The following is a 22,565-nucleotide window of genomic DNA, read 5'->3' as shown; positions in this document are numbered from 1 at the left end:
TCCCGTAACTCCTCCTAGTGCCTTATGATTGGCACATAATTATGTCACTCCAGTGGTGTCTCAGGTACCAGAGGTGCCAACATAAAGGGCCTCTCTCTGTTAGAGTTAAGACGTATAATTCTGTCTGTCTGAAAATCCAGTGTTGAATGACTCTTTCCAACTTGTGGTCCACCTTTTTTGCCCTCCATAGTTGCAGGCCACTGTGGTGATAGATGCCTACTTGTTTACCTGGGCCCCAACTGAAGGCGACAACTGTATGAGGTCTTTGGTCTTTGACAAAGCAACAGATGCTCATCATTTTGGTGGAAATACAGGGAGTGCAGAATTATTAGGCAAGTTGTATTTTTGAGGATTCATTTTATTATTGAACAACGACCATGTTCTCAATGAACCCAAAAAACTCATTAATATCAAAACTGAATATTTTTTTGAAGTAGTTTTTAGTTTGTTTTTAGTTTTAGCTATGTTAGGGGGATATCTGTGTGTGCAGGTGACTATCACTGTGCATAATTATTAGGCAACTTAACAAAAAAAAATATATACCCATTTCAATTATTTATCATTACCAGTGAAACCAATATAACATCTCAACATTCACAAATATACATTTCTGACATTCAAAAACAAATCAGTGACCAATATAGCCACCTATCTTTGCAAGGACACTCAAAAGCCTGCCATCCATGGATTCTGTTAGTGTTTTGATCTGTTCACCATCAACATTGCGTGCAGCAGCAACCACAGCCTCCCAGACACTGTTCAGAGAGGTGTACTGTTTTCCCTCCTTGTAAATCTCACATTTGATGATGGACCACAGGTTCTCAATGGGGTTCAGATCAAGTGAACAAGGAGGCCATGTCATTAGATATCCTTCTTTTATACCCTTTCTTGCCAGCCACGCTGTGGAGTACTTGGACGCGTGTGATGGAGCATTGTCCTGCATGAAAATCATGTTTTTCTTGAAGGATGCAGACTTCTTCCTGTACCACTGCTTGAAGAAGGTGTCTTCCAGGAACTGGCAGTAGGACTGGGAGTTGAGCTTGACTCCATAATCAACCCGAAAAGGCCCCACAAGCTCATCTTTGATGATACCAGCCCAAACCAGTACTCCACCTCCACCTTGCTGGCGTCTGAGTCGGACTGGAGCTCTCTGCCCTTTACCAATCCAGCCACGGGCCCATCCATCTGACCCATCAAGACTCACTCTCATTTCATCAGTCCATAAAACCTTAGAAAAATCAGTCTTGAGATATTTCTTGGCCCAGTCTTGACGTTTCAGCTTGTGTGTCTTGTTCAGTGGTGGTCGTCTTTCAGCCTTTCTTACCTTGGCCATGTCTCTGAGTATTGCACACCTTGTGCTTTTGGGCACTCCAGTGATGTTGCAGCTCTGAAATATGGCCAAACTGGTGGCAAGTGGCATCGTGGCAGCTGCACGCTTGACTTTTCTCAGTTCATGGGCAGTTATTTTGCGCCTTGGTTTTTCCACACGCTTCTTGCGACCCTGTTGACTATTTTGAATGAAACGCTTGATTGTTCGATGATCAAGCTTCAGAAGCTTTGCAATTTTAAGAGTGCTGCATCCCTCTGCAAGATATCTCACTATTTTTGACTTTTCTGAGCCTGTCAAGTCCTTCTTTTGACCCATTTTGCCAAAGGAAAGGAAGTTGCCTAATAATTATGCACACCTGATATAGGGTGTTGATGTCATTAGACCACACCCCTTCTCATTACAGAGATGCACATCACCTAATATGCTTAATTGGTAGTAGGCTTTCGAGCCTATACAGCTTGGAGTAAGACAACATGCATAAAGAGGATGATGTGGTCAAAATACTCATTTGCCTAATAATCCCTGTACATGCAATCCATCTACCTTTGAATGTGTTCCTTTGTTCCATCTCATGGCATGTAGAACAGGTCTTCTCGGAGAACACACTACCACCATCAATTACCTGAAGAAATAGAGGGGTTGAGGCTCCTGGATCCTGTGCTGGAAGGCAGTAGGCTGGTGACAATGAGTTCTTTTGAGCAGAGCCTGTCTAGTAGCAGCCCATTTGGTACAGGCATTGAATGTGAGTGCAGAAGTTTTGAGTTGTCAGTCTCTGGAAAATGACTAGTGCCAGAATTATAGGGTTGGTCTTCTCCCGGTTGGGACGTCCCTTCATCGGCCTTTGCCACGGTTCGCATTAGAAAATGTCCCCTCTTCTGCGCCCTGCTTTTTCCCACCATATGGCTGTCTGAGATATGCCTTCCTCCTGAGATGGTAACAAACAAGACCTACTTCATGCTTTCCCTCCAATTCCCCTCATCTCAGTGGGGTTGCATAAAGTGTGTGATGATGGCATGCAGCTGATTCTCATCGCCCCAGACTGGTGAAGGAGAATTTGGAATGCTGGATCAGTGAAAGTCAGTGTTCAGCCTCCTCTCCCTCTTTAAAGCAGTGCAGATCTGTTTTGTAACGGGGTAGTTGGGTCCTCAACCCCAATCCTTGGGAAGTTTAGCCTTCATATTGAATAATGCCAAATAGAGGTCTTCAGTCTTCCATTGGAGTGGGGGTCCTCATTATGGTTTCCTGGAAACCATTCACAAAGTTTGTTTATGTTGTGTATAAGGACAAGTTTGTCTCTTGATGCCAGGCTGCTGGTTTAGACCCTTTTACGACTCAACTGTCAGATGTTCTGTGCTTTGCAGTTTCCCTCACTCAGTAGGGTCTGGAGACTCCAATGTAATAGGGTACGTGCTATGACCACTACACTCTTGTATCTTCTCAACCAGACCTCTATTCAGATCACGCCTGGTAGGTCAATTCTTAAAAAGTCTGTTATACATGTTTACCTTCCTCAAGGAATTCGTATTTGAACAGATCGATAGCTTTTCTGTTCATCTTTTGACTCAGTATTTGCTTTAGCAGTGATTACTTTGGACTTGGGTTAGGGAACTGGCGCTCCTATGGGTCCAGCCACTGTTTATGGTCTTTTACTTGGAAGTGTTTGTTCTTGACCCTCCTATTTGCCAAAGGGGTGTTGGTCTTCCATACGGGTGTGTCTGTCACTCTTCCTTGCTTCTTTCCCACTCCTCACCCTTCCACAGAGGAGTAGCGTGTGCACAAGCTGGACTGTAATCATATTACATTGTTAACATGAGTCCAGATTGAGTGGATGGTCAAATTTTTGTTAGGTTTTCTGCGGAAAGGTAGGGTACAGCAGTGATCAAGCTGTCATGGATCCATTTTAGTTTGCCCGGGTACAGGAGTTTAGCTTAGCCTCGGCTTGCAGGCCTGTACCCTTTTACTTAGATAAACATGCTCTGTTTTAATATTCAACTTTTATTCATTTTAGCAGTACTTGCAGTTTTCGCATTTTATAAGAAATGTTTTTATGTTATAACCAGTTGCCGTTCTGTGAAAGTGTCACTATCAGTAATCTACGTATTGGATTGTCATCATGTTGTTTCACTTCACAGAATATGAACGTCAGGCATTTTTGTTATGGTGTTGACGATCCAAGTTTGTGCACACAATCCAACACTTAGCTACATACCCACGTCTGGATGTCTGCACAAACAATAAACACTCTGTGAGAGCAAGGTCATTTAGACCTCAGCCTTTGCATCTCTACATCACCTGATTTGGGGACTGGAGGCCGACCTTGTTCTGAGGTAACAGGGGTTGGGGTGCTTCTCATGTACATGGCTTGGGCAGATTAGGTTTAGGTTAGCTTTAGGGTAGATAATATGCTTATAGGGAGAAATTTGTATATTCATGTTTATTGCAAAATATTGGGATTGTTCATATTCACATCACTTATTCTTACAATCCTGATTTTGTCTCTTGTCATTATCCTAATCATTGCAGCTCATGCGTTTTATCGTAGATTGCAGACTTTTCAATAAATGTATTGAAAAAAATCCTGCATCTTCTTTCTTGCCAGTATGTGTGTAAAACGAGTGAAAAGGGTAAGACTTGTTCCACTACAATTCACTGAGATGATTTCAGAGTCCATGCGCTAGGCTGTCAGAAATCACCTTTACTGTTTGTGTTTTGGTGAGGTGCTGCTAGAGAGCCGGAAGGGTTGAACCAACAACTACTAACTGTTGTGGGAGTGACTCAGTCACCTGCAATCAAAGGTGCTGCCGCCCCAATCCAGCAGTCTTGTAGAGATACAAGGGTCCTTACATCAAAGCAAGAACGTATTTCGTTTTGGGTCTCTTTTTGCATTAGGATTATGCTTCATCTAAGTATTACCCACTGTTTGGGATTGGTGCACATTGTTTAAAGGCCTATTGGCTTGTGTTTGCCAGATGGTCACTTTGCACTTGTACACTTTTGCCAAGCATTACTGTCTGGCTCTTCAGGCACAGAATGGTGGCTACTTTCCTAGAGCTGTTCTGCATATCTTTTGTCTGATTGGCACTGCTGATTTCTGCCTCCTGGTGGATACTCCTTTGCAACACATCAGATGAGTGATTAGAGAGTAGTAGTAACCACAAGAGAAAACGTTTCTTTGGAGGAATGTGTGGCTGTAGATACACATGCTGTGCTTGTAGGAGGCTGGCTCAGTTCATGGTGCACACCTATGGTGTGGCACCCTATACTGATTCTAGGCAACCCTTAGTGATAGTGTTTTGGTGCCCAGATAGCAAGAGCTCTATAGGGGTAGCGGTTGTGAGCAGCTAAAGCTGACCTTGGAGAAGTGCTTACAATACCACAAGTCAGTTAGTAGGTGTTCACAGGAAAGAACCACACCAGGGGCCTCATTATGAGTTTGGCGGGCCGCATCGCTACTAGACAGCCATTGCGGGCTAAACCACACTGGCCCTATTTTGAGTTTCTGGCTGGGCCGGCAGGAAACAGAGCCGTAACATTGTAGCCGGTTGCAATGTGACGGTGCAGTGGATGCAGCAGCACCAGTCACGCATTCCACTATCCGTAATTCGGGCAGTGGAATGCGTGATAGCGATGTGCATGGGGGCCCCTGCAATGCCCATGCCAAGAGGCATGGTGGAAAGGGGGCATCGTGGGCAGTGCAGGGGCCCACGATGCCCCCTTTCCACCAGCCTTTCCATGGCGGTGCACCAGCCTTTCCATGGAGGAAGAGCAAACAAGCCTTGGCAAGAGCAACAGTTGCAGTGCACAGGGTTGCTGTTCTAGTGGCTTCAGCAGGGGTCCACAGTCTCCCAAGTGAATCAGAAGAGAAGAGGGACCTAAAGAGGACCACAGAAACACCACCTGTGTTGCAGAGCTTTTCGTTGTCTGTAGAACAGCAGGATCCACCAGCCGGTTGTTGTTGTCTTGAGGTGCCTGCGGATCCAGGGGAGTGACTCCTTCATTCCAAAGGAGATTCCTTCTTGCTTCTAGGAAGCAAACAGGGTCTTTGTGACCCTGGAGAATGCACAGGAGCTGGAGAAACAATGTTGCAGTGGGAGCCCTCCCAAATGCATACAGTCTTGTTTCAGTTCCAAAACAGACCAGCAGCGGTTCAAGAGGCCAGGAGCAGTAGACGTCTTGCAAAGAGTTCCTTGTAGAGTCCTGCTCGGCTAATCGGAGGACCCACCCGTGGAGGAGCCCTTAAGTAACCCTAAAAGGGGGTTGGTCACTCTCTGGGGGTGACCCACCTATCAGACCGGGTCAGGTACATCATCTACCTGGCCTAACCAGTCAGTTGCTCCCAGATGCCTCTACCTACCTCTGTGCTCAGAGCTCTGTGCACCTCCCTAGGGAAGGAGCTGGACAGGGGGATGGTCACTCCCCTGTCCTTTGCATAGTTTTGTGCCAGAGAAGGAACCAGGGGTTCCTGAACTGGTGCAAACTAGATTATGAAACAAGGGCACCAAATGTGCCCTTGTAAAGAAATGGCTCCCTGTTGCAGTTACCCCCCACTTTTTGCCTGATACTGATGCTGACTTGACTGAGAAGTGTGCTGGGACCCTGCTAACCAGGCCCCAGCACCAGTGTTCTTTCACCTAAAATGTACCATTGATTCCACAATTGGCACACCCTGGCATCCAGATAAGTCCCTTGTAACTGGTACCCCTGGTACCAAGGGCCCTGATGCCAGGGAAGGTCTGTAAGGGCTGCAGCATGTCTTATGCCACCCTAGAGACCCCTCACTCAGCACAGACCCACTGCTTGCCAGCTTGTGTGTGCTAGTGAGAACAAAATGAGTAAGTCGACATGGCACTCCCCTCAGGGTGCCATGCCAGCCTCTCACTGCCTATGCAGTATAGGTAAGACACCCCTCTAGCAGGCCTTACAGCCCTAAGGCAGGGTGCACTATACCATAGGTGAGGGTACCAGTGCATGAGCATGGTACCCCTACAGTGTCTAAACAAAACCTTAGACATTGTAAGTGCAGGGTAGCCATAAGAGTATATGGTCTGGGAGTCTGTCAAACACGAACTCCACAGCACCATAATGGCTACACTGAAAACTGGGAAGTTTGGTATCAAACTTCTCAGCACAATAAATGCACACTGATACCAGTGTACATTTTATTGTAAAATACACCACAGAGGGCACCTTAGAGGTGCCCCCTGAAACTTAACCGACTGTCTGTGTAGGCTGACTAGTTCCAGCAGCCTGCCACACTAGAGACATGTTGCTGGCCCCATGGGGAGAGTGCCTTTGTCACTCTGAGGCCAGTAACAAAGCCTGCACTGGGTGGAGATGCTAACACCTCCCCCAGGCAGGAGCTGTAACACCTGGCGGTGAGCCTCAAAGGCTCACCCCTTTGTCACAGCACCGCAGGACACTCCAGCTAGTGGAGTTGCCGGCCCCCTCCGGCCCGGCCCCCACTTTTGGCGGCAAGGCCGGAGAAAATAATGAGAATAACAAGGAGGAGTCACTGGCCAGTCAGGACAGCCCCTAAGGTGTCCTGAGCTGAGGTGACTCTAACTTTTAGAAATCCTCCATCTTGCAGATGGAGGATTCCCCCAATAGGGTTAGGATTGTGACCCCCTCCCCTTGGGAGGAGGCACAAAGAGGGTGTACCCACCCTCAGGGCTAGTAGCCATTGGCTACTAACCCCCCAGACCTAAACACGCCCTTAAATTTAGTATTTAAGGGCTACCCTGAACCCTAGAAAATTAGATTCCTGCAACTACAAGAAGAAGGACTGCCCAGCTGAAAACCCCTGCAGCGGAAGACCAGAAGACGACAACTGCCTTGGCTCCAGAAACTCACCGGCCTGTCTCCTGCCTTCCAAAGATCCTGCTCCAGCGACGCCTTCCAAAGGGACCAGCGACCTCGACATCCTCTGAGGACTGCCCCTGCTTCGAAAAGACAAGAAACTCCCGAGGACAGCGGACCTGCTCCAAGAAAAGCTGCAACTTTGTTTCCAGCAGCTTTAAAGAACCCTGCAAGCTCCCCGCAAGAAGCGTGAGACTTGCAACACTGCACCCGGCGACCCCGACTCGGCTGGTGGAGATCCGACACCTCAGGAGGGACCCCAGGACTACTCTGATACTGTGAGTACCAAAACCTGTCCCCCCTGAGCCCCCACAGCGCCGCCTGCAGAGGGAATCCCGAGGCTTCCCCTGACCGCGACTCTTTGAACCTAAAGTCCCGACGCCTGGGAGAGACCCTGCACCCGCAGCCCCCAGGACCTGAAGGACCGGACTTTCACTGGAGAAGTGACCCCCAGGAGTCCCTCTCCCTTGTCCAAGTGGAGGTTTCCCCGAGGAATCCCCCCCTTGCCTGCCTGCAGCGCTGAAGAGATCCCGAGATCTCTCATAGACTAACATTGCGAACCCGACGCTTGTTTCTACACTGCACCCGGCCGCCCCCGCGCCGCTGAGGGTGAAATTTCTGTGTGGGCTTGTGTCCCCCCCGGTGCCCTACAAAACCCCCCTGGTCTGCCCTCCGAAGACGCGGGTACTTACCTGCAAGCAGACCGGAACCGGGGCACCCCCTTCTCTCCATTCTAGCCTATGCGTTTTGGGCACCACTTTGAACTCTGCACCTGACCGGCCCTGAGCTGCTGGTGTGGTGACTTTGGGGTTGCTCTGAACCCCCAACGGTGGGCTACCTTGGACCAAGAACTAAGCCCTGTAAGTGTCTTACTTACCTGGTTAACCTAACAAAAACTTACCTCCCCCAGGAACTGTGAAAATTGCACTAAGTGTCCACTTTTGAAATAGCTATTTGTCAATAACTTGAAAAGTATACATGCAATTTTGATGATTTGAAGTTCCTAAAGTACTTACCTGCAATACCTTTCGAATGAGATATTACATGTAGAATTTGAACCTGTGGTTCTTAAAATAAACTAAGAAAATATATTTTTCTATACAAAAACCTATTGGCTGGATTTGTCTCTGAGTGTGTGTACCTCATTTATTGTCTGTGTGTATGTACAACAAATGCTTAACACTACTCCTTGGATAAGCCTACTGCTCGACCACACTACCACAAAATAGAGCATTAGTATTATCTATTTTTACCACTATTTTACCTCTAAGGGGAACCCTTGGACTCTGTGCATGCTATTCCTTACTTTGAAATAGCACATACAGAGCCAACTTCCTACAGCCCTTCAAAGCAGTCTGGTGGCATTCAGAGGCCACCTCACCCAGCCCATAGAAACCTAAAAAGGGGGAGGTGGTCACACCCAAAATATCCATGGACTGACAACCATTGGTCCTGTAATCTTTGCCTTTCCCCAAAGCAGAATGAGCTCGCTTGTGATGCTTGCCTCTCCTTCAGGTCGAAGATGACCCTCCATGACCATCAGGCCCGTCGCTTGGAGATGTCACGAAGGAGCAGCGAAAAACCAATGAACCTCCTCTGCGATGTAAAGTTTCAAGAACACCTCGTTGAGGCGTCTGCAACCGACAGAGGCGTTCTCACCAGAGGACAGCATCAGCTCTGACCTGGAGATCAAGTACATTCCAGCAGCATAGCAAGTCATGAATACATATCCTTCCCTTCATCAACACAGGTTGCAGGCTGAGCAGGTCTCCACAAAAGACCACACATCTGCCCAGGAACATCAGTGGAAGGCCATCAGACCACCACAGCCCTCAGACCATGGTAGGCACAGACCCTCAACTTTTGCCACAACTCAGTCGCAGTCAAGCCACTCATCCATCAGCTCTAAAAAGAGGTTGATTCTCTACAGAGACGTTTGGCAATGAATCCTCAGGTGGGCCTGATCATCACCCGCCCACCTGGAATTGCCATACATCCACCGAAATGGTCGTTTTCGTTCCAGGAAGCCCTGGATGAAGCCCCATCTCCTCAAGACAGGGAAAAAAACAGACAAGGTCACCAGACCACTACCTGCTCCTCTGTCACCAGCACAGACAACATAGGACTCGCCTACCCCTCACTTCTACATTGGGGCTCATTTTCCTACACTCCACAGGGGTCACCACTTCCGTAAAATGAGGATATAGAGGCGGTAGACCCTATCCCCATTCCCCCCCCCCCAACGCCTGATTATTCATCCACATATCAGTAGCTCCTCACTGGAGCTGGGGCCTGCCTACCCATACAGTTCCTCTTCATTCAGATCCAATAGAAGAGGAGTTCCTATTTGAGACCCTCTCTTCCACTCATGCACTACACAAAACCTCTGTATACTTAAAGGTATGTTACGTCACACTGCTGATATTTTCCAGGACCCTGTCCGTGTTTGGGTAATTACTTCTCAAGTGGATAAAAAATATAAGGCATGCCCATAAGATCCACCTTTACATTAGATGCCAGCCTTCCCCAGACCCTTTTGTGAAACATACAGTGCAGAGAAGGGTTAACTGCCAAACAACCGGAGATGCTCCCCTGCCTGATAAAGAAAGTAAAATACTAGATGCTGCAGGGTAAAGAGTGGAAGCGCAGTCCGCTAACCACATTCCGTAGGTCTCTTTGGCAGATAGGACAGAGCCACTAGGAATTTAATAGAGGAACACAGGAAAAGAGGATACAAGTTGGTTTCGGGAAGGAAATTAATTTCAAACACTATCATGCAATGTACCCTTGGTTCCGCTGACACTGCTGCTCGGAGTTTCTTCTCAGATGTCATGCATGGCTGCATATATCAGGTTTCAAACCTGAATTACAGCAGAACTAGCTGGACCTCCATTTTGATGGCCAACATCTTTTTGGGCCCAGATGGACCACGTCCTTGAGAAGATTAAAAGAATACTGAGGCAGCAAAGGGTGCACTTCCAGTGCCCCCTTTTACTGGTTCTTTTCGCTGCACTCCCTTCTGTGTAGGGTCAAAACAAACTTCTTCTGAAACCTCCACAGTGTACAATCGCCCAAAGGCCCTGTCACCCTCAGGAATAGATTTTTCAGGAGGCACCTATAGGGGTAATAACTCCAGAGGTCGAGGCAAAGGTCCATCCCCAAAACAATCCCTGACACACTCATCAAACCCTGACGTCCCCTTCCTGCCCCTAAGGACATGATGCCTGTCAGGGGCCATTTACATATTAAGCTTTACTTAGGAGCAATCCTCAACTCAGAAACAGAGCTGGGCTACCCCAATGTAGCAAGAAAACAGTCTTTTCAGACACCCCTTCCCCACTTCCAACCAAACCACAGGTCACAACCAGTACAGTTACTCGCCTTCTAGGCATGATGGCCTCCTGCATTGTAATAGTGCCACACTAAAGACTACACATGTCTGTTGCAGGAATGCTTAGCATAGCAATGGTCTCCAGTGGAGGGTCATTGGGAACATCTTGTGTTGGTCAGCTGCTGCAGTTGTCACTCTCTCCTGTGGTTGAGCACCGAAAATGTGTTGTAGGGAAAGCCTTTCCTTAACCCAGTTCCACAGGAGACCTATCACAACGGATGCCTCCCTTTTGCAATGGGGAGCAGATTTGCAAACTTTGACCATCCAAGGACATTGGGAACCCAAACACCAGGGTCTTCACATACATTTTTTTGAAATCCTAGAAGTTCAATTTTCATTTAAAGCTTTCCTTCACCATCTGGTGGACAAAGTTGTCCTCTTCCAAACGGAAAACACCACAGCCATGTTTCACCTTCAAAAACAGGGGTACTCGGTCTTCACTGCTCTCTCCTCTGGCCCAGCACATCTGGCGGCAGGCTGTCCATCACAAAATCCACCTACTAGCAGAATACCTCCCGGAGTTGGACAACAATTTTGCCAACCACCTCAGCAGGATACAGCAACAAGTCCACAAGTGGGAACTCCACTGGCAAGTCTTCCACCAGTACTTCCAGCGATAGGGTTTTCCCCAAATATATCTATTTGAACTATAGAAAATGGGAAATGCCCAAACTTCGCATCCAGGTTCCCAAACCCACAGTCCAAAGGCAATGAACTGTGTATGAGCTGGTCAGAGATATTTGCCTACGCTTTTTCCATCTGTCCTCCTGCTTCCATTTGTGGTTCCGCGGTTACGCCAGACATCCCTCACTCTCATTTTAGTGGCCCCCATGTGGGCCCGCCAACCATGGTTCACAAAAATTCTGGAATTCTCAGTGGTTCTGTACATGAGACTCACGATCAGGCTGGACATTCTCAAGCAAAACCATTGAGAAATACAGCAGGCAGACCACAAGATTCTCAATCTTGCGATCTGGCTCCTGAAGTCTTAGAAATTGGATACCTGAAATTACCTCCTGAATGCATGGCCATGCTGAAAGAAGCTCTTTGACCCACTACCTGTGCATGCTACCAGCCATTACTCAAAACATAGTAACCCCCTCACAACTAGAGTACAGGACATTGTTTGCTACCTGCTGAATCTACAAACTTGTGGGTTGGCATTCCCTTCTGTTCAGCTCCATCTAGCCGCTGTGACCACTTACCTACAGAACAGTGAACATCTTTCCCTTTTCAGCATTCCAGGTATCCCAGCTTACATGAAGGGACTCAAAAGGGTAATCCCTCCTCAAGCCCCACCAGCTCCATCATGGAACTTTAATATCTTCCTCATTATACTCATGGGTCCCCCTTTTGAGCCTCTCCACCCCTTCAGTTAATCTTATAGAAGGTGGCTTTTCTGGTTGTCATTACTTCCCTTCAGGGTGTCAGTGATCTTCAGACACTAACCCTAAAAGAATCTTTCTTTCAAATACATAAGGACAAAGTTGTCCAACGCAGCAACGTTAAATTGCTTCAAAAGGTGGTTTCTCAATTCCACCTGAACTGGTCGAGAGAACCCCCTGTGTTTTTCCCTCAGATAGACTCGGTAGCAGAAATGTCTCTTCACAAATTAGATTTCAAAAGAGCCCTCATGTATTATATAGACAGGGCAAAATCTTTCAGAAGGAATCAGCAACTAATTGTCGCTTTCTCAAAACCTCACAAAAGAAAGGCCTTTCCAAATCAGGCATTGCCAGATGCATCCAAACATGAGATGCCTAAGCAAATTGAACCTTATCTGTTCCTCCTAAAGCCCACTCCAACCACAAAAAAGGAGCCTCTGTGGCCTTCCTGGGGAATATTCCAATAGCTGACATATGCAAAGCAGCTGCCTGGTCTGCACCACACACCTTTACAAAACACTGCTGTGTGGATGTGCTTACCCACAACAGGCCAGAGCTGGCCAGGCGTACTCCGTACACTTTTTCAATCTACTGCAACACCCACAGGTCAGCCACCACTTTTTGGGAGTACTGCTTTTCAATCTATGCACAGCATGTGTATCAACAGCTACACATGCCTTCAACGGAAAATGTTACCCGATTTACATCTGTTCGTGGCATGTAGCGCTGTACATTCATAGGTGCCCACCCTCCTCCCTGGACACGTTTGGCCATTGCAGTTATCTTTATATTCTTTACCACTTTTCCCTTTTTTTCACATGGACATCCCTCTGTATGTCGCTCCGCATCTCATTCCCATCTCACCTGCCTCATGGGGGAGAACAATCTTAACAAGGGAGTCGACTCCCATGCACATTACCAGCAAGAGGAGGAATCACCGAACCTTGTGACTCAAAAGACTTCTTCGTAAGAAAAACAACTTGCACACATCCGGGCCCAACACTAGAGGACAGGAGTATGCACAGCATGGGAATATACAGCACTAGATGCCACAGATGTCTTCTGGGTAAGTAACATGTTCCTTACCTTTGGCAGTTCTATTTCTGGTGGATACTGTATCTTCCAGCAGATTTCCCCTTCCAAGATAGTGCCAGAATTAAGTCTTCAAGGTGTATCTAAATGTCTTATGCTATGCTGTCAAATTGTCTGCTGTTGTTAAGCTTGCATGATTTATCTGCATACACCTTGTTAAGGTATAGAGATATATGAAGGAACTGATGCCAGCACACAAGGCCCCGCCATATTATGGACAGTATTGTCACATTCAGGACAGGCTGAGCAATGACTGGATTTGCATGACACTACCTGGTTGTACTGAAAAGCTAGTGCTACTAGAAAAAGATTCTGGATGCGGTATGGCATATGGGGATATTCCTTGGTTGAGGAATCTGTGGAAAGAAGTTGTATCCTCCAGAAATAGCATTACAGAAGGAAAGTAACTTCTCCATAATAGGAATTTTTGCTGAGGTCATGGAGAACCCTTCCTCCTCCATGAATATCAGATTTTTCCTTAACTTTTTAGTGAGGTTGTACAAATATGTGAGATCTACTATTATAATCATATACAGATTCCCTCACCCAGTGGTGCAAAATAGAACGTGGGTGCTGAATGTGAATATGTTGAGCTAGTCATAAAGATTTGGACAGGATGTCGAATGAGCATTGCTGATTGTGATACTGTGGACCTTTCTAGGGCGCTCTGAATCAGGGATGAAGCCTGCTCATGTCTGCTTTAAATGCCAGTGCAGTTTTATCTCTAGCAGCTGCATTCTGCAGTGTTGAAAGGTGAGAAATGGGCAAGTGGGCATCCACGCCTAAGTATACATACATACACACACACACACACACACACACTCACTCTGTGGTGCTGCCAGCATGTGCTATCCTTACTTACCAAAAGCCAAGCCATCAACAGTGAAGAAAGATTCTAGCTTGCCATCTAGGTTTCATTGTGAAACAAAGACTCAAGTAGGGCACAGCCATTTTCTTCCGAATATCCAATCCAGTATTCACATGTGCTTCTGTTTCTTCACTTGCAGGTTCGAGCTGACAGAGGACAAAGACAGCATTTAGCAGCAATTCCTCAGCTTCTCCTTTCCACTCGGGAACATTAAGATAAGAATGAAGGATTCCCCCATCTCCCAGCTGCACCTGGCCAGCCTCTCCAGCCCAACTCCCTGTGCCCTTGTTGAATATCTGTAGTCTCAATGAACACTCTTCTGTTGATACTGATTCCACAAAGGAGCTGGCCCACAAAGCACATGCTTATGAACAAAAACAAATGGAAGTGCTGTCTACTAGTCTAAGTCTCAATGGTATGAGGTGGTGGTGTTGGCATTTCAAGGACATTGTCTGTTTTCCCCATCCAGAAATAGAAGGACCAACCCCCCCTGACTGCTAGTCAAGACCTGTGGATGTTGGGGTGGATCTGAGATATTTTATGAGGCATGCACATAGTGGTAAAGTCTAAATGGAGGTATCATGGAGAAGTCCTTTCAGAAGACCATTGTTAGCTGTGCAACTGGAGTAGAGACATTTGCTGTCTTATTTGTCCTTCAATGTTTTAAAGTTGTGTCCTAGGCACCTTTGAGCAAGTTACCCATATGAAGAGAATTTCTAGGTATACTCGAAGCTTTGGCCGTAAGGATTCATAAACAATGGTGGCATGAGTGGGGCACAATCATCAGTTGATAGAAAATGATCATGTATTAAAGTGCTTCTTTCAAGGCAGGTCAGATCGAGTGAGATCTGGAAGCCAAAAGCCTTGAGGGGCACCATTCCTTGTTAGTGGTTTACCTTTATTTGAGACAGGCTTTCACCCCCTCCTAACCCTCCAACTCTGTTTCTTCCCTTGCAGCATCAGTGCTTCCTACGTTTCCCTTAAAAGCATCAGAAAAGGCACAATTGCCAGGGAATGGAGGTATTAAAAAATATAATCTGCGTATGGAGGCAGAATTTCTTACACCAGTCATGATGCCCAGAGACTGAGACAGTCTCTTCTACAACAATGACAAAGGAGGCCCAGCAGGAACTGCTGAGCAGATTCAAACCTATCCCTTTCTTGTTCTCTCATTTTCTCTGTCTCAGTTTTCCATCTCTTCAAGTCCACCCTTGCGCTGGAAAGAGACCACACCCATCCACAAAAACGTGAATGTTTGCGCCATTGCCTTCCTTCCTCTGGCTTTCATAGCATTCTTTTAACTGCACCAAAGAAATAAGTAGCAATTGTGGGTCTTGCCACCATTTTCATGGGGGACCATGCCTTTTTCTTGCCACAAACATGCTATTTTTTATTGTTTTTTTGTATTACTCTTTTACAGACTGAAGTGTTATATTTTTTGCGTGTGTTTTATACCTGCAATTATTTATCTACCTACTATGCAATGTGCCTGTTTAGTTCTGTGAGTTTTTTTTAAAAGAAAAAATGTGGTGTTGAGACCAGTGTGTAGGGGTAGAATTAGGCCCGAGAGTGCAAAGAGCATCTTTGGGTCACAAAATAGCTGTCGGCCATTGCACTTGCCCTAAATTGGGAACAATCCATGCTAATCTACTGTGAATATGTGCAGAGCTTACTTACGTATCTTTACCCTATGGTATATCCTACTATAATTATTTCCATATGCTATATTAAAAAATACTGCAACTAGGAGTAATCCATTTTATGACTGCTTTTCATTGATACGTTTTCTTTCTGATCTGACATTTGACCTTATTAATGCTCGCATCAACATAAATGCATAACCTCCTCTTTATCTTCCTTGTTACATTCCTTACTTCATGAGGAGATTGTCTCCTCCATCAGACTCCAATCTCCTTACTCCATCTTCAGTGTTTATGACTAAAAGTGAAAAGAACCCACTTTTTTCTAGAAAGGAGACTGTCTCTTTTAAGCGCACGTCCTGCTTATTTGTCTATCTAGAGACTTCTAGCCGCAGACACCTTACCTTAGAATATTCCTAGGTGTCAGACTCGATTTGGAAGTTTTTTGAGCAATCCCCTTGCGCACCAGTATGTGGCTTCGTTTGGCTCCGTTTGGCATCTTCTGCCCGGAATAGACGTGTGCAGTGCTTACATAGGCGCCACCCCAGCTTGCTCATCTAAGTTCCTTCTTTTCCGCACCATCAATGTAAATCCGGATTGAGCTCCCCTCAATCACTTTTTGACTCACTTTGTTTTACCTTTTGTTGAAGTCGTGTCCCTTTCTTATAATTTTTCAGCATGCCCCGAAGAAACCCACCGAGTTCAAACCTTGTGGCACTTGTCACTGACAGATGTCGGTGACGGACCCTGACTTGGTGTGTCTGTGGTGTCTGGACAGAGACCACAACTCAGCGCCATGTGCAGAGTTCAGGACGATGAACCTCAAGGCCATCTGCGGACCATGAAGTTCTTGACTGCTCACCTTGCATCTCCATGCCGGTCCAAGTCCTTTTTGCATAGGAGGTTATAGGACTGCTCTCGGAGTCTCCCACGTCGATCTTTGTCACATTCAAGGACTTCTTCAGGTAAGTTCAAGAAGTCGAAGCGTTCTTCTACTTGTCTGCGTTACTCGCATTTTTTAGACAATGTGAGGGGACAACAAATCCCGACCTCGCCTGCAGGTGGTTCCTGTGCAGCTTGTGTTGGAAACTGGGTCTGCTCCGCACTTCCCTGGTTTTCCTCAAGCCCAGAGCGCTCCCTGCCGAATTCCAAGACTTTGATGAGGGCACAATCCTCATTTGTGGGCAGTCAAACCCTTCTTGAGCACTTTCGTTTCCCACAGGTTCAAGAGGGTCTTCGACTGGGACTCCATTGGCGGGTCCAGCCTCAGCACCAGTCAACCCCTTAGACTCTATTGGTGTGGCCTTAGCCGAGACTTATAAACATCCTCCACGGACCACTCCAGTGACGCCGTTCCAAGTGCTTCAACCAGGGGTATCACCATCAGAACCCTTACTACCCTTCAATTAAGCCCTCACTGATGTCCCACTCAGAACCTGGATCAAGCCTTTCACAGGCACTCCTGTGCACAGGAACATTGCTCGCAGCCATCCTCCTACTCCCTGGGTCCCAGCCTTCCTCTTCCATCATCCTACCCCTGGAGGCCTTGTGGTTTATACCTCAGCATCACAAATTAATCCCAACACATTCCCTACCACATCACCAGATAGGGATTTCAAGGCTGGATAACTTTGGTAGGAGACTTTTCTCTTACACCAGACTTGCACTGCAGTCCATGAACACTGCATGATTTTTGGGACGTAATTCCCATATTGTGTGGAATACCATTGCACAAGTGGTGCCTCTGGTCCCGGATGTGGCCCCGGCCATACTCTCTCAAGCTATTGCTGATGGGCAAGATGCAGCAGATTTCACAATCCAAGGTTTGTTAGATACAACCAGCTCCCTGGGCACAGCCATTGCTTTTTCTGTGACTTTTCGATGTCATGTCTGGTTCAGGAATACTGACTTTTCAGAGGATGACCAAGCCTCGCTCTTGGACATGCCCTTCGATGGAACCCATCTCTTTAGAGACAAAGTGGATTCAGCCTTAGAGAGATTCAAGGATAGTAGGGCCACTGCTAGGTCGACAACTGCATTCTGCTTACGCCCCTCCTGTGGCTACAGTGGGGACTAGCATCCTTGCTCATTCCCCCTTTTCTACCATAGCCAACAAGGCTCAGTCCTTTTGTGGCCCCTGATGCGGCTCCCACAAGCCTCATGGGTCAGAAAGTCAGAGGTCCACCCAATTCATCCCCCATCTCCTGACCCCAGCAGCCGCAGAGTCAAGGTCTTTTTAGTTTGCCCTCAATCCAACAAGGGCACCCCGTTGGTGGCAGAATCCAACACCATCTGCACAAATGGTTGGAGATTACAACAGACAAATGGGTGCTCCAGATTGTCCAACAGGGGTTACACACTCCCATTCCAACAAACCCCACCACCACTCCCTCTGTCCCCAGATCAGCTGACAGAGGACCACCTTGTGCTCTTGCATCAGGATGTACTGGCCCTTCTGGCCAAAGGATCCATTAAGAGTATGCCACAGTCAACAGTAGGTTATGGTTGCTATTCCCACTACTTTCTGGTGGTGCAAAAGAAGGATGAAGGCCTCTATCACAAATTAGATCTGCACCCACTCAATTGCTTCTTGAAAAAGGGAAAAATTCAAGATGCTCATCGTGGATTTCGAACTTGGAGATTGGATGAAAATGTTAGCGTTGACTGTGGTTTCCGAATATCTGCGGAGGTCGGCGATTCCAGTCGTCCCCTACCTCGATGAGTGGCTGTTGAAGGCGAGCGCGCTCCAGGCAGTCGTCTCCCTTCTCCAGATGACAGCAGATCTCCTGCATTTGCTGGGGTTCACTATCAACATGTCAGTGTCACACCTGACCCGTCTCTCTGCTCCCTTTCTTTGAAGCTCTTCTGGATACAGAGTGGTTTGGGATTATCCTCCGGAACAGCGAGTTGATGAAATTTGGGCTATGATTCCAACGTTTCAGTCTCTATCCTGGATTTTAGTGAGACTGACTGAGGCTTCTGGGTCTCATTGCCTCCTGCATTGTTTTGGTAAAACATGCCGTTGGCATATGCGGGCTCTGCAGTGGGACCTGAAGACACAGTAGGTACAGCATCAGGGAAATCTCTCTGACCTGGTCCAGATATCAATCCGCTGTAGTTGAAAGCAATTTGACAGACATTGAAGGTCTTTCTTCCTTCTAGCAAGGGAAGGTTAGTTCAGGTTCATGGACAACACCAACGTCATGTGGTATTGCAACAAACATGGCTGGGTGGGGTTGTGGACCCTGTGTCCAGAGGCTTTGCACCTCAGGATATGGCTGGAACGTCAGGACATAATCCTGGTGGATCACCATCTGGTGGGCTTTTTGAACGTCAGAGGAAACAAACTCAGCCGTCAAAACCTAGCAGATCATGAATGGTGTCTTTATCTGGAGGAGGTAGAAGGCCTCTTCCGAGATTGGGGAGAGGTGCTGTTAGATCTACTCGTCACCATCGAGAACATGCAATGTCAGCATTTCTGCGCCCTGGAGTTTCCAAGGTCTGAGCTCTGAGACTCATTTCCTCTCAAATGGAGCTCAGGATTTCAAAACACCTTTCACCTATACCACTCCTGTCCAGAGTTCTCAAGAACATCAAGAATGACCAAGTCATCTTAGTGGCTCTGTACAGGGCACGGAGAGTGTGGTATCCCAAACTCCTGAGCATGAGCATCTGCCCTCCGGTCAGGCTCCCCATTCAGGCGGATCTTCTGTCGCAGAAGCAGAGCAGGGTGCTGCACCCACGCCTGTCCACTCTTCACCTTTATGCATGGAGATTGAGTGGCAACAATTGAGGGTGTGTGATCTGCCTTCTGATATATGTGATGTTACGCTAGCAGCCTGGTATTCTACCAAAACAATCTACACCTGTCGAGGGGACACATTTGTGACTTGGTGTACATCAGTTGATCCTTTATCTGCATCCTTGTCGGTCTATCCCTAGTACAGCAAGACTTTGCTTGAGCACACTAAAAGGATAACTGTCCGCCTTTCCCGCTTTCCTACAGTTGCCAGGTCAACCTCCTCTGTTTGACTGAATTCCTTGAAGGTTTACAGCACATTTCCTCCCATGTCCTTCATTATGCCCCAATAGAATTTGAATTTAGTTCTCACCTTCCTCATGTGTTCCCACTTTGAGCCAATGCACACCTGCCCTGTATGGCTCCTTACAATAAAAACTGTTTTCCTTGTTACAATAACATCTGCCAGGATGGTTAGCGAATTGCAGGTGCTTTTGTTTAAACCTCCCTACTCTTCATTCTTCCCAAACAAGCTGGTTCTTAGAATCTGGGCATCCCTTCTGCCGAAGGTGGTTATACCTTTTCACATCAGGCAAAACATCACCCTACCTACCTTTTTTCCTCCTCCTCATCTTTCTAAAGAAGAGTACAGAACCACCATCTGGATCCAAAAAGAGCGTTATCGTCTGTTTTGATCGTATCAAAGAATTCCAGGTGGACAATCAACTCTTTGTTGGATTTGCAGGGGCAAAGAAAGGAAGGCAATCCAAAAGAGTACTACCTCTTGCTGGATCATCCTTTTCAATAAAATCTGCTATGCAGTGGCCAAGAAACAGCCCGCTGAGGGCTTAAGAGCTCACTCCACGAGACCTACAGCTGCAACCAGTCCTGGACATCTGTCAGGCAGCTATGTGGGCATCACTGCACATGTTTGGCAAATAATACTACCTCGACAGCCAGGTCAGGCAAGATAAGCACTTTGCCCCTTCAGTCCTCCAGGACTTTAGTATAAAGCTGTCTGCACACCCACCTCCAGGGGAAGATTGCTCTGGTATCTGTTCTAAGGTAAGGAATCTGTGGCTGGAAGTTTCTATCAGATGAAAAAGTTACTTACGTTTGGTAACCAATTGTCTGGTAGAGACTAGTCGCATATTCCTTATCGACTATCCCATCCTCCCGGTTTTGTGAACTGTATTCTCACACAAAGAGATCCTTAAGGACCTCAGTTTTGGCACACTAGTAATTCCTCCTCAGCTTGGTTTTGTGCATCTGGTGCAGAAAAACAGTCAAGAATGGAGGTGAGTGTGCTGGGGTGGCGCCTATATAGGCACAGTGCTTGTGACTTTCGACACAGAAGACAAACAATGCCACACGGAGCCGAATGATGCCACCTACCTGCATGCAAGGGAATTGTGCAAAAAATGTCTGGATCTAGTTTGACGTCTGTGAATATTCTATGGTAAGGAATCTGCAGCTAGATAGAGTCCCTACCAGATAAGGCATTACCAAAGGTAAGGAACTTGTTTCTCTCCGACAGACTCTGGAATATCGTATAAACAACAATGGAAAGTTTAGAAGAGCCACCTTACCTTTCTAATATGGGGCTCAAAAAGATTTTTGAAGGCCTGCCCTTTATGCAGAGAGGACCAGGAGCACAAGCAGAGAGGCAGGCACTGCGGGGCAGGTCGACAAATGCTTGAGACGCCAGGCAGTGTTTGTGGCTGGCTAGCCCAGAGGGTACTGGTCCACTGTGCTCCGGATTGGATATCCTGAGGTTTAGGGTCACTGATCCGATGAGGAAAGGGACCCTCACTGCACACAGGTATTTGCTTCCACACTGGTATAGTGTTTAGAAACAGATTATTTATTCTTTAAGGATCATATGGATTTTAAAAATATTTGTACAGTGAGAGAATGGAAAAAGGTTTTTAAGGCCTGAGAGTTAAGGTCTTGAGATTATTAAAAAGAGAATACTGTAGATTATTAAATTGAAAATGTTATTTTAATGGACCGGTCAAGTTCTTTTGGTAGCTATCAATTCAGGAATGTTTTGGTGCCCCTTAGGTCTGGAGCTCAACCAATCTCTTTGAGCCTTCTTGAATTTTTGAAGGCCTTCTGGATTGGTTCCAGCATTTGCCAGCCTATGATATTAAAAATATATATTTATTTGAAACAGGTAATATTCTCTTCCTTGCTTCACTTGTTTTTCCACCATGGGAAGGAAAAGAACAGAAAAACACAAGCATTTTGAATTGAGGTTCGAAGAGGGCGTATCAGTTTTAGGAGATCATTTTCCACTGGGTCTGTGCAGGGTGGGAGGACTGTGGTTGAGCTAGACGTTCAGCACCTTATTGAGGCAGCTGTAGAGGAGGCATTAGAAGCTGGAAGAAAGTGAATAAAGAGGAGATATAACAAGAGGAGAGATAATTTCCCAATGTCCAGTTCTTCCTCTCCTGAGAATCCTGGTTCCTTCACTAAAAGAAAATATGGAAGAAATAAGAAAAAAATCTCTCCCATCTCAGATATAATTTGGGTTTTCCAACAATGGAAGTGGTGGAGGATGAGAGATCTTCCCTTTTTTCTCAGTATGCAGGATGTTCAATGCCCACTGTTCCCCTGCATGACAAGATTAAGAATCTTATTTTAAGAGAACATAAAGATCTGGGTCATCTCAATATTCTAAAATCCATGCAAAAGTTGTACATGCTAAACAACGCTGACTTAGTCCTTTCACACAGTATGAAGCACTGTGTTGGCTAATTAAGCTGGGAAGACCTCGGTCAGTCCAGAGGAATGTACACCCTCAGATTCAGTCAACAAGAAAACAGAATCTGCACTCAAGCGACTTATGCAACTTTGAATTTGTCCTTGCACCCAGGATATATATGCTGCATGCATGGTACAGTCTCTGATAAGTATTTTGATGGTCTAGCTGATGCCATGCAAGAGGGTAAAGATTGTTCTGCCATGCCAGCCAACATGGCGCTACAAGCTAGATTTCAGTCGGACATGTTCTGCAAGTCTTGGGGCATTTGCAGTAGCAGCTGGTAGTTCCATTCGGCCCAGAAGGCAGATATGGTTACAGAATAAACTCTGAAAATGCTGCACTACTAAATATACCTTTCTCTGAAGTGCTCAAGATACCTTTCTCTGAAGTGAAGCTTTCTGGTGAGCAGATTGATTCTATGTTTACGAAAGCATTTAAAGATAATAAACGTGTTTCCTTATAACGGAAGGTCCAACTCCTCTCCTTCCCAAGGTGGC

General features: G+C 46.5%; 1 protein-coding gene across 2 annotated transcripts in view; it reads left to right on the top strand.

Annotated features, from left to right (window-relative positions):
• Positions 1 to 15,303, top strand: part of ESYT1 (extended synaptotagmin 1) — a 420,895-nt gene extending 405,592 nt beyond the window's left edge. For both annotated transcript variants that reach the window (XM_069230578.1, XM_069230579.1), the window contains exon 31: positions 14,062 to 15,303. In XM_069230578.1, coding sequence (XP_069086679.1) covers positions 14,062 to 14,095 — 34 coding nt within the window. In that variant the 3' untranslated portion in view covers positions 14,096 to 15,303. The remainder of the gene's footprint in view (positions 1 to 14,061) is intronic.
• The last annotated feature ends 7,262 nt before the right edge of the window (positions 15,304 to 22,565 follow it).

The sequence above is a fragment of the Pleurodeles waltl genome, chromosome 4_2 (assembly GCF_031143425.1).
Source record: "Pleurodeles waltl isolate 20211129_DDA chromosome 4_2, aPleWal1.hap1.20221129, whole genome shotgun sequence".
NCBI classification, from domain to species: domain Eukaryota; kingdom Metazoa; phylum Chordata; class Amphibia; order Caudata; family Salamandridae; genus Pleurodeles; species Pleurodeles waltl.
The sequence above is the reverse complement of the archived record's forward strand: the minus strand, read 5'-3'. Positions and strand labels throughout refer to the sequence as shown.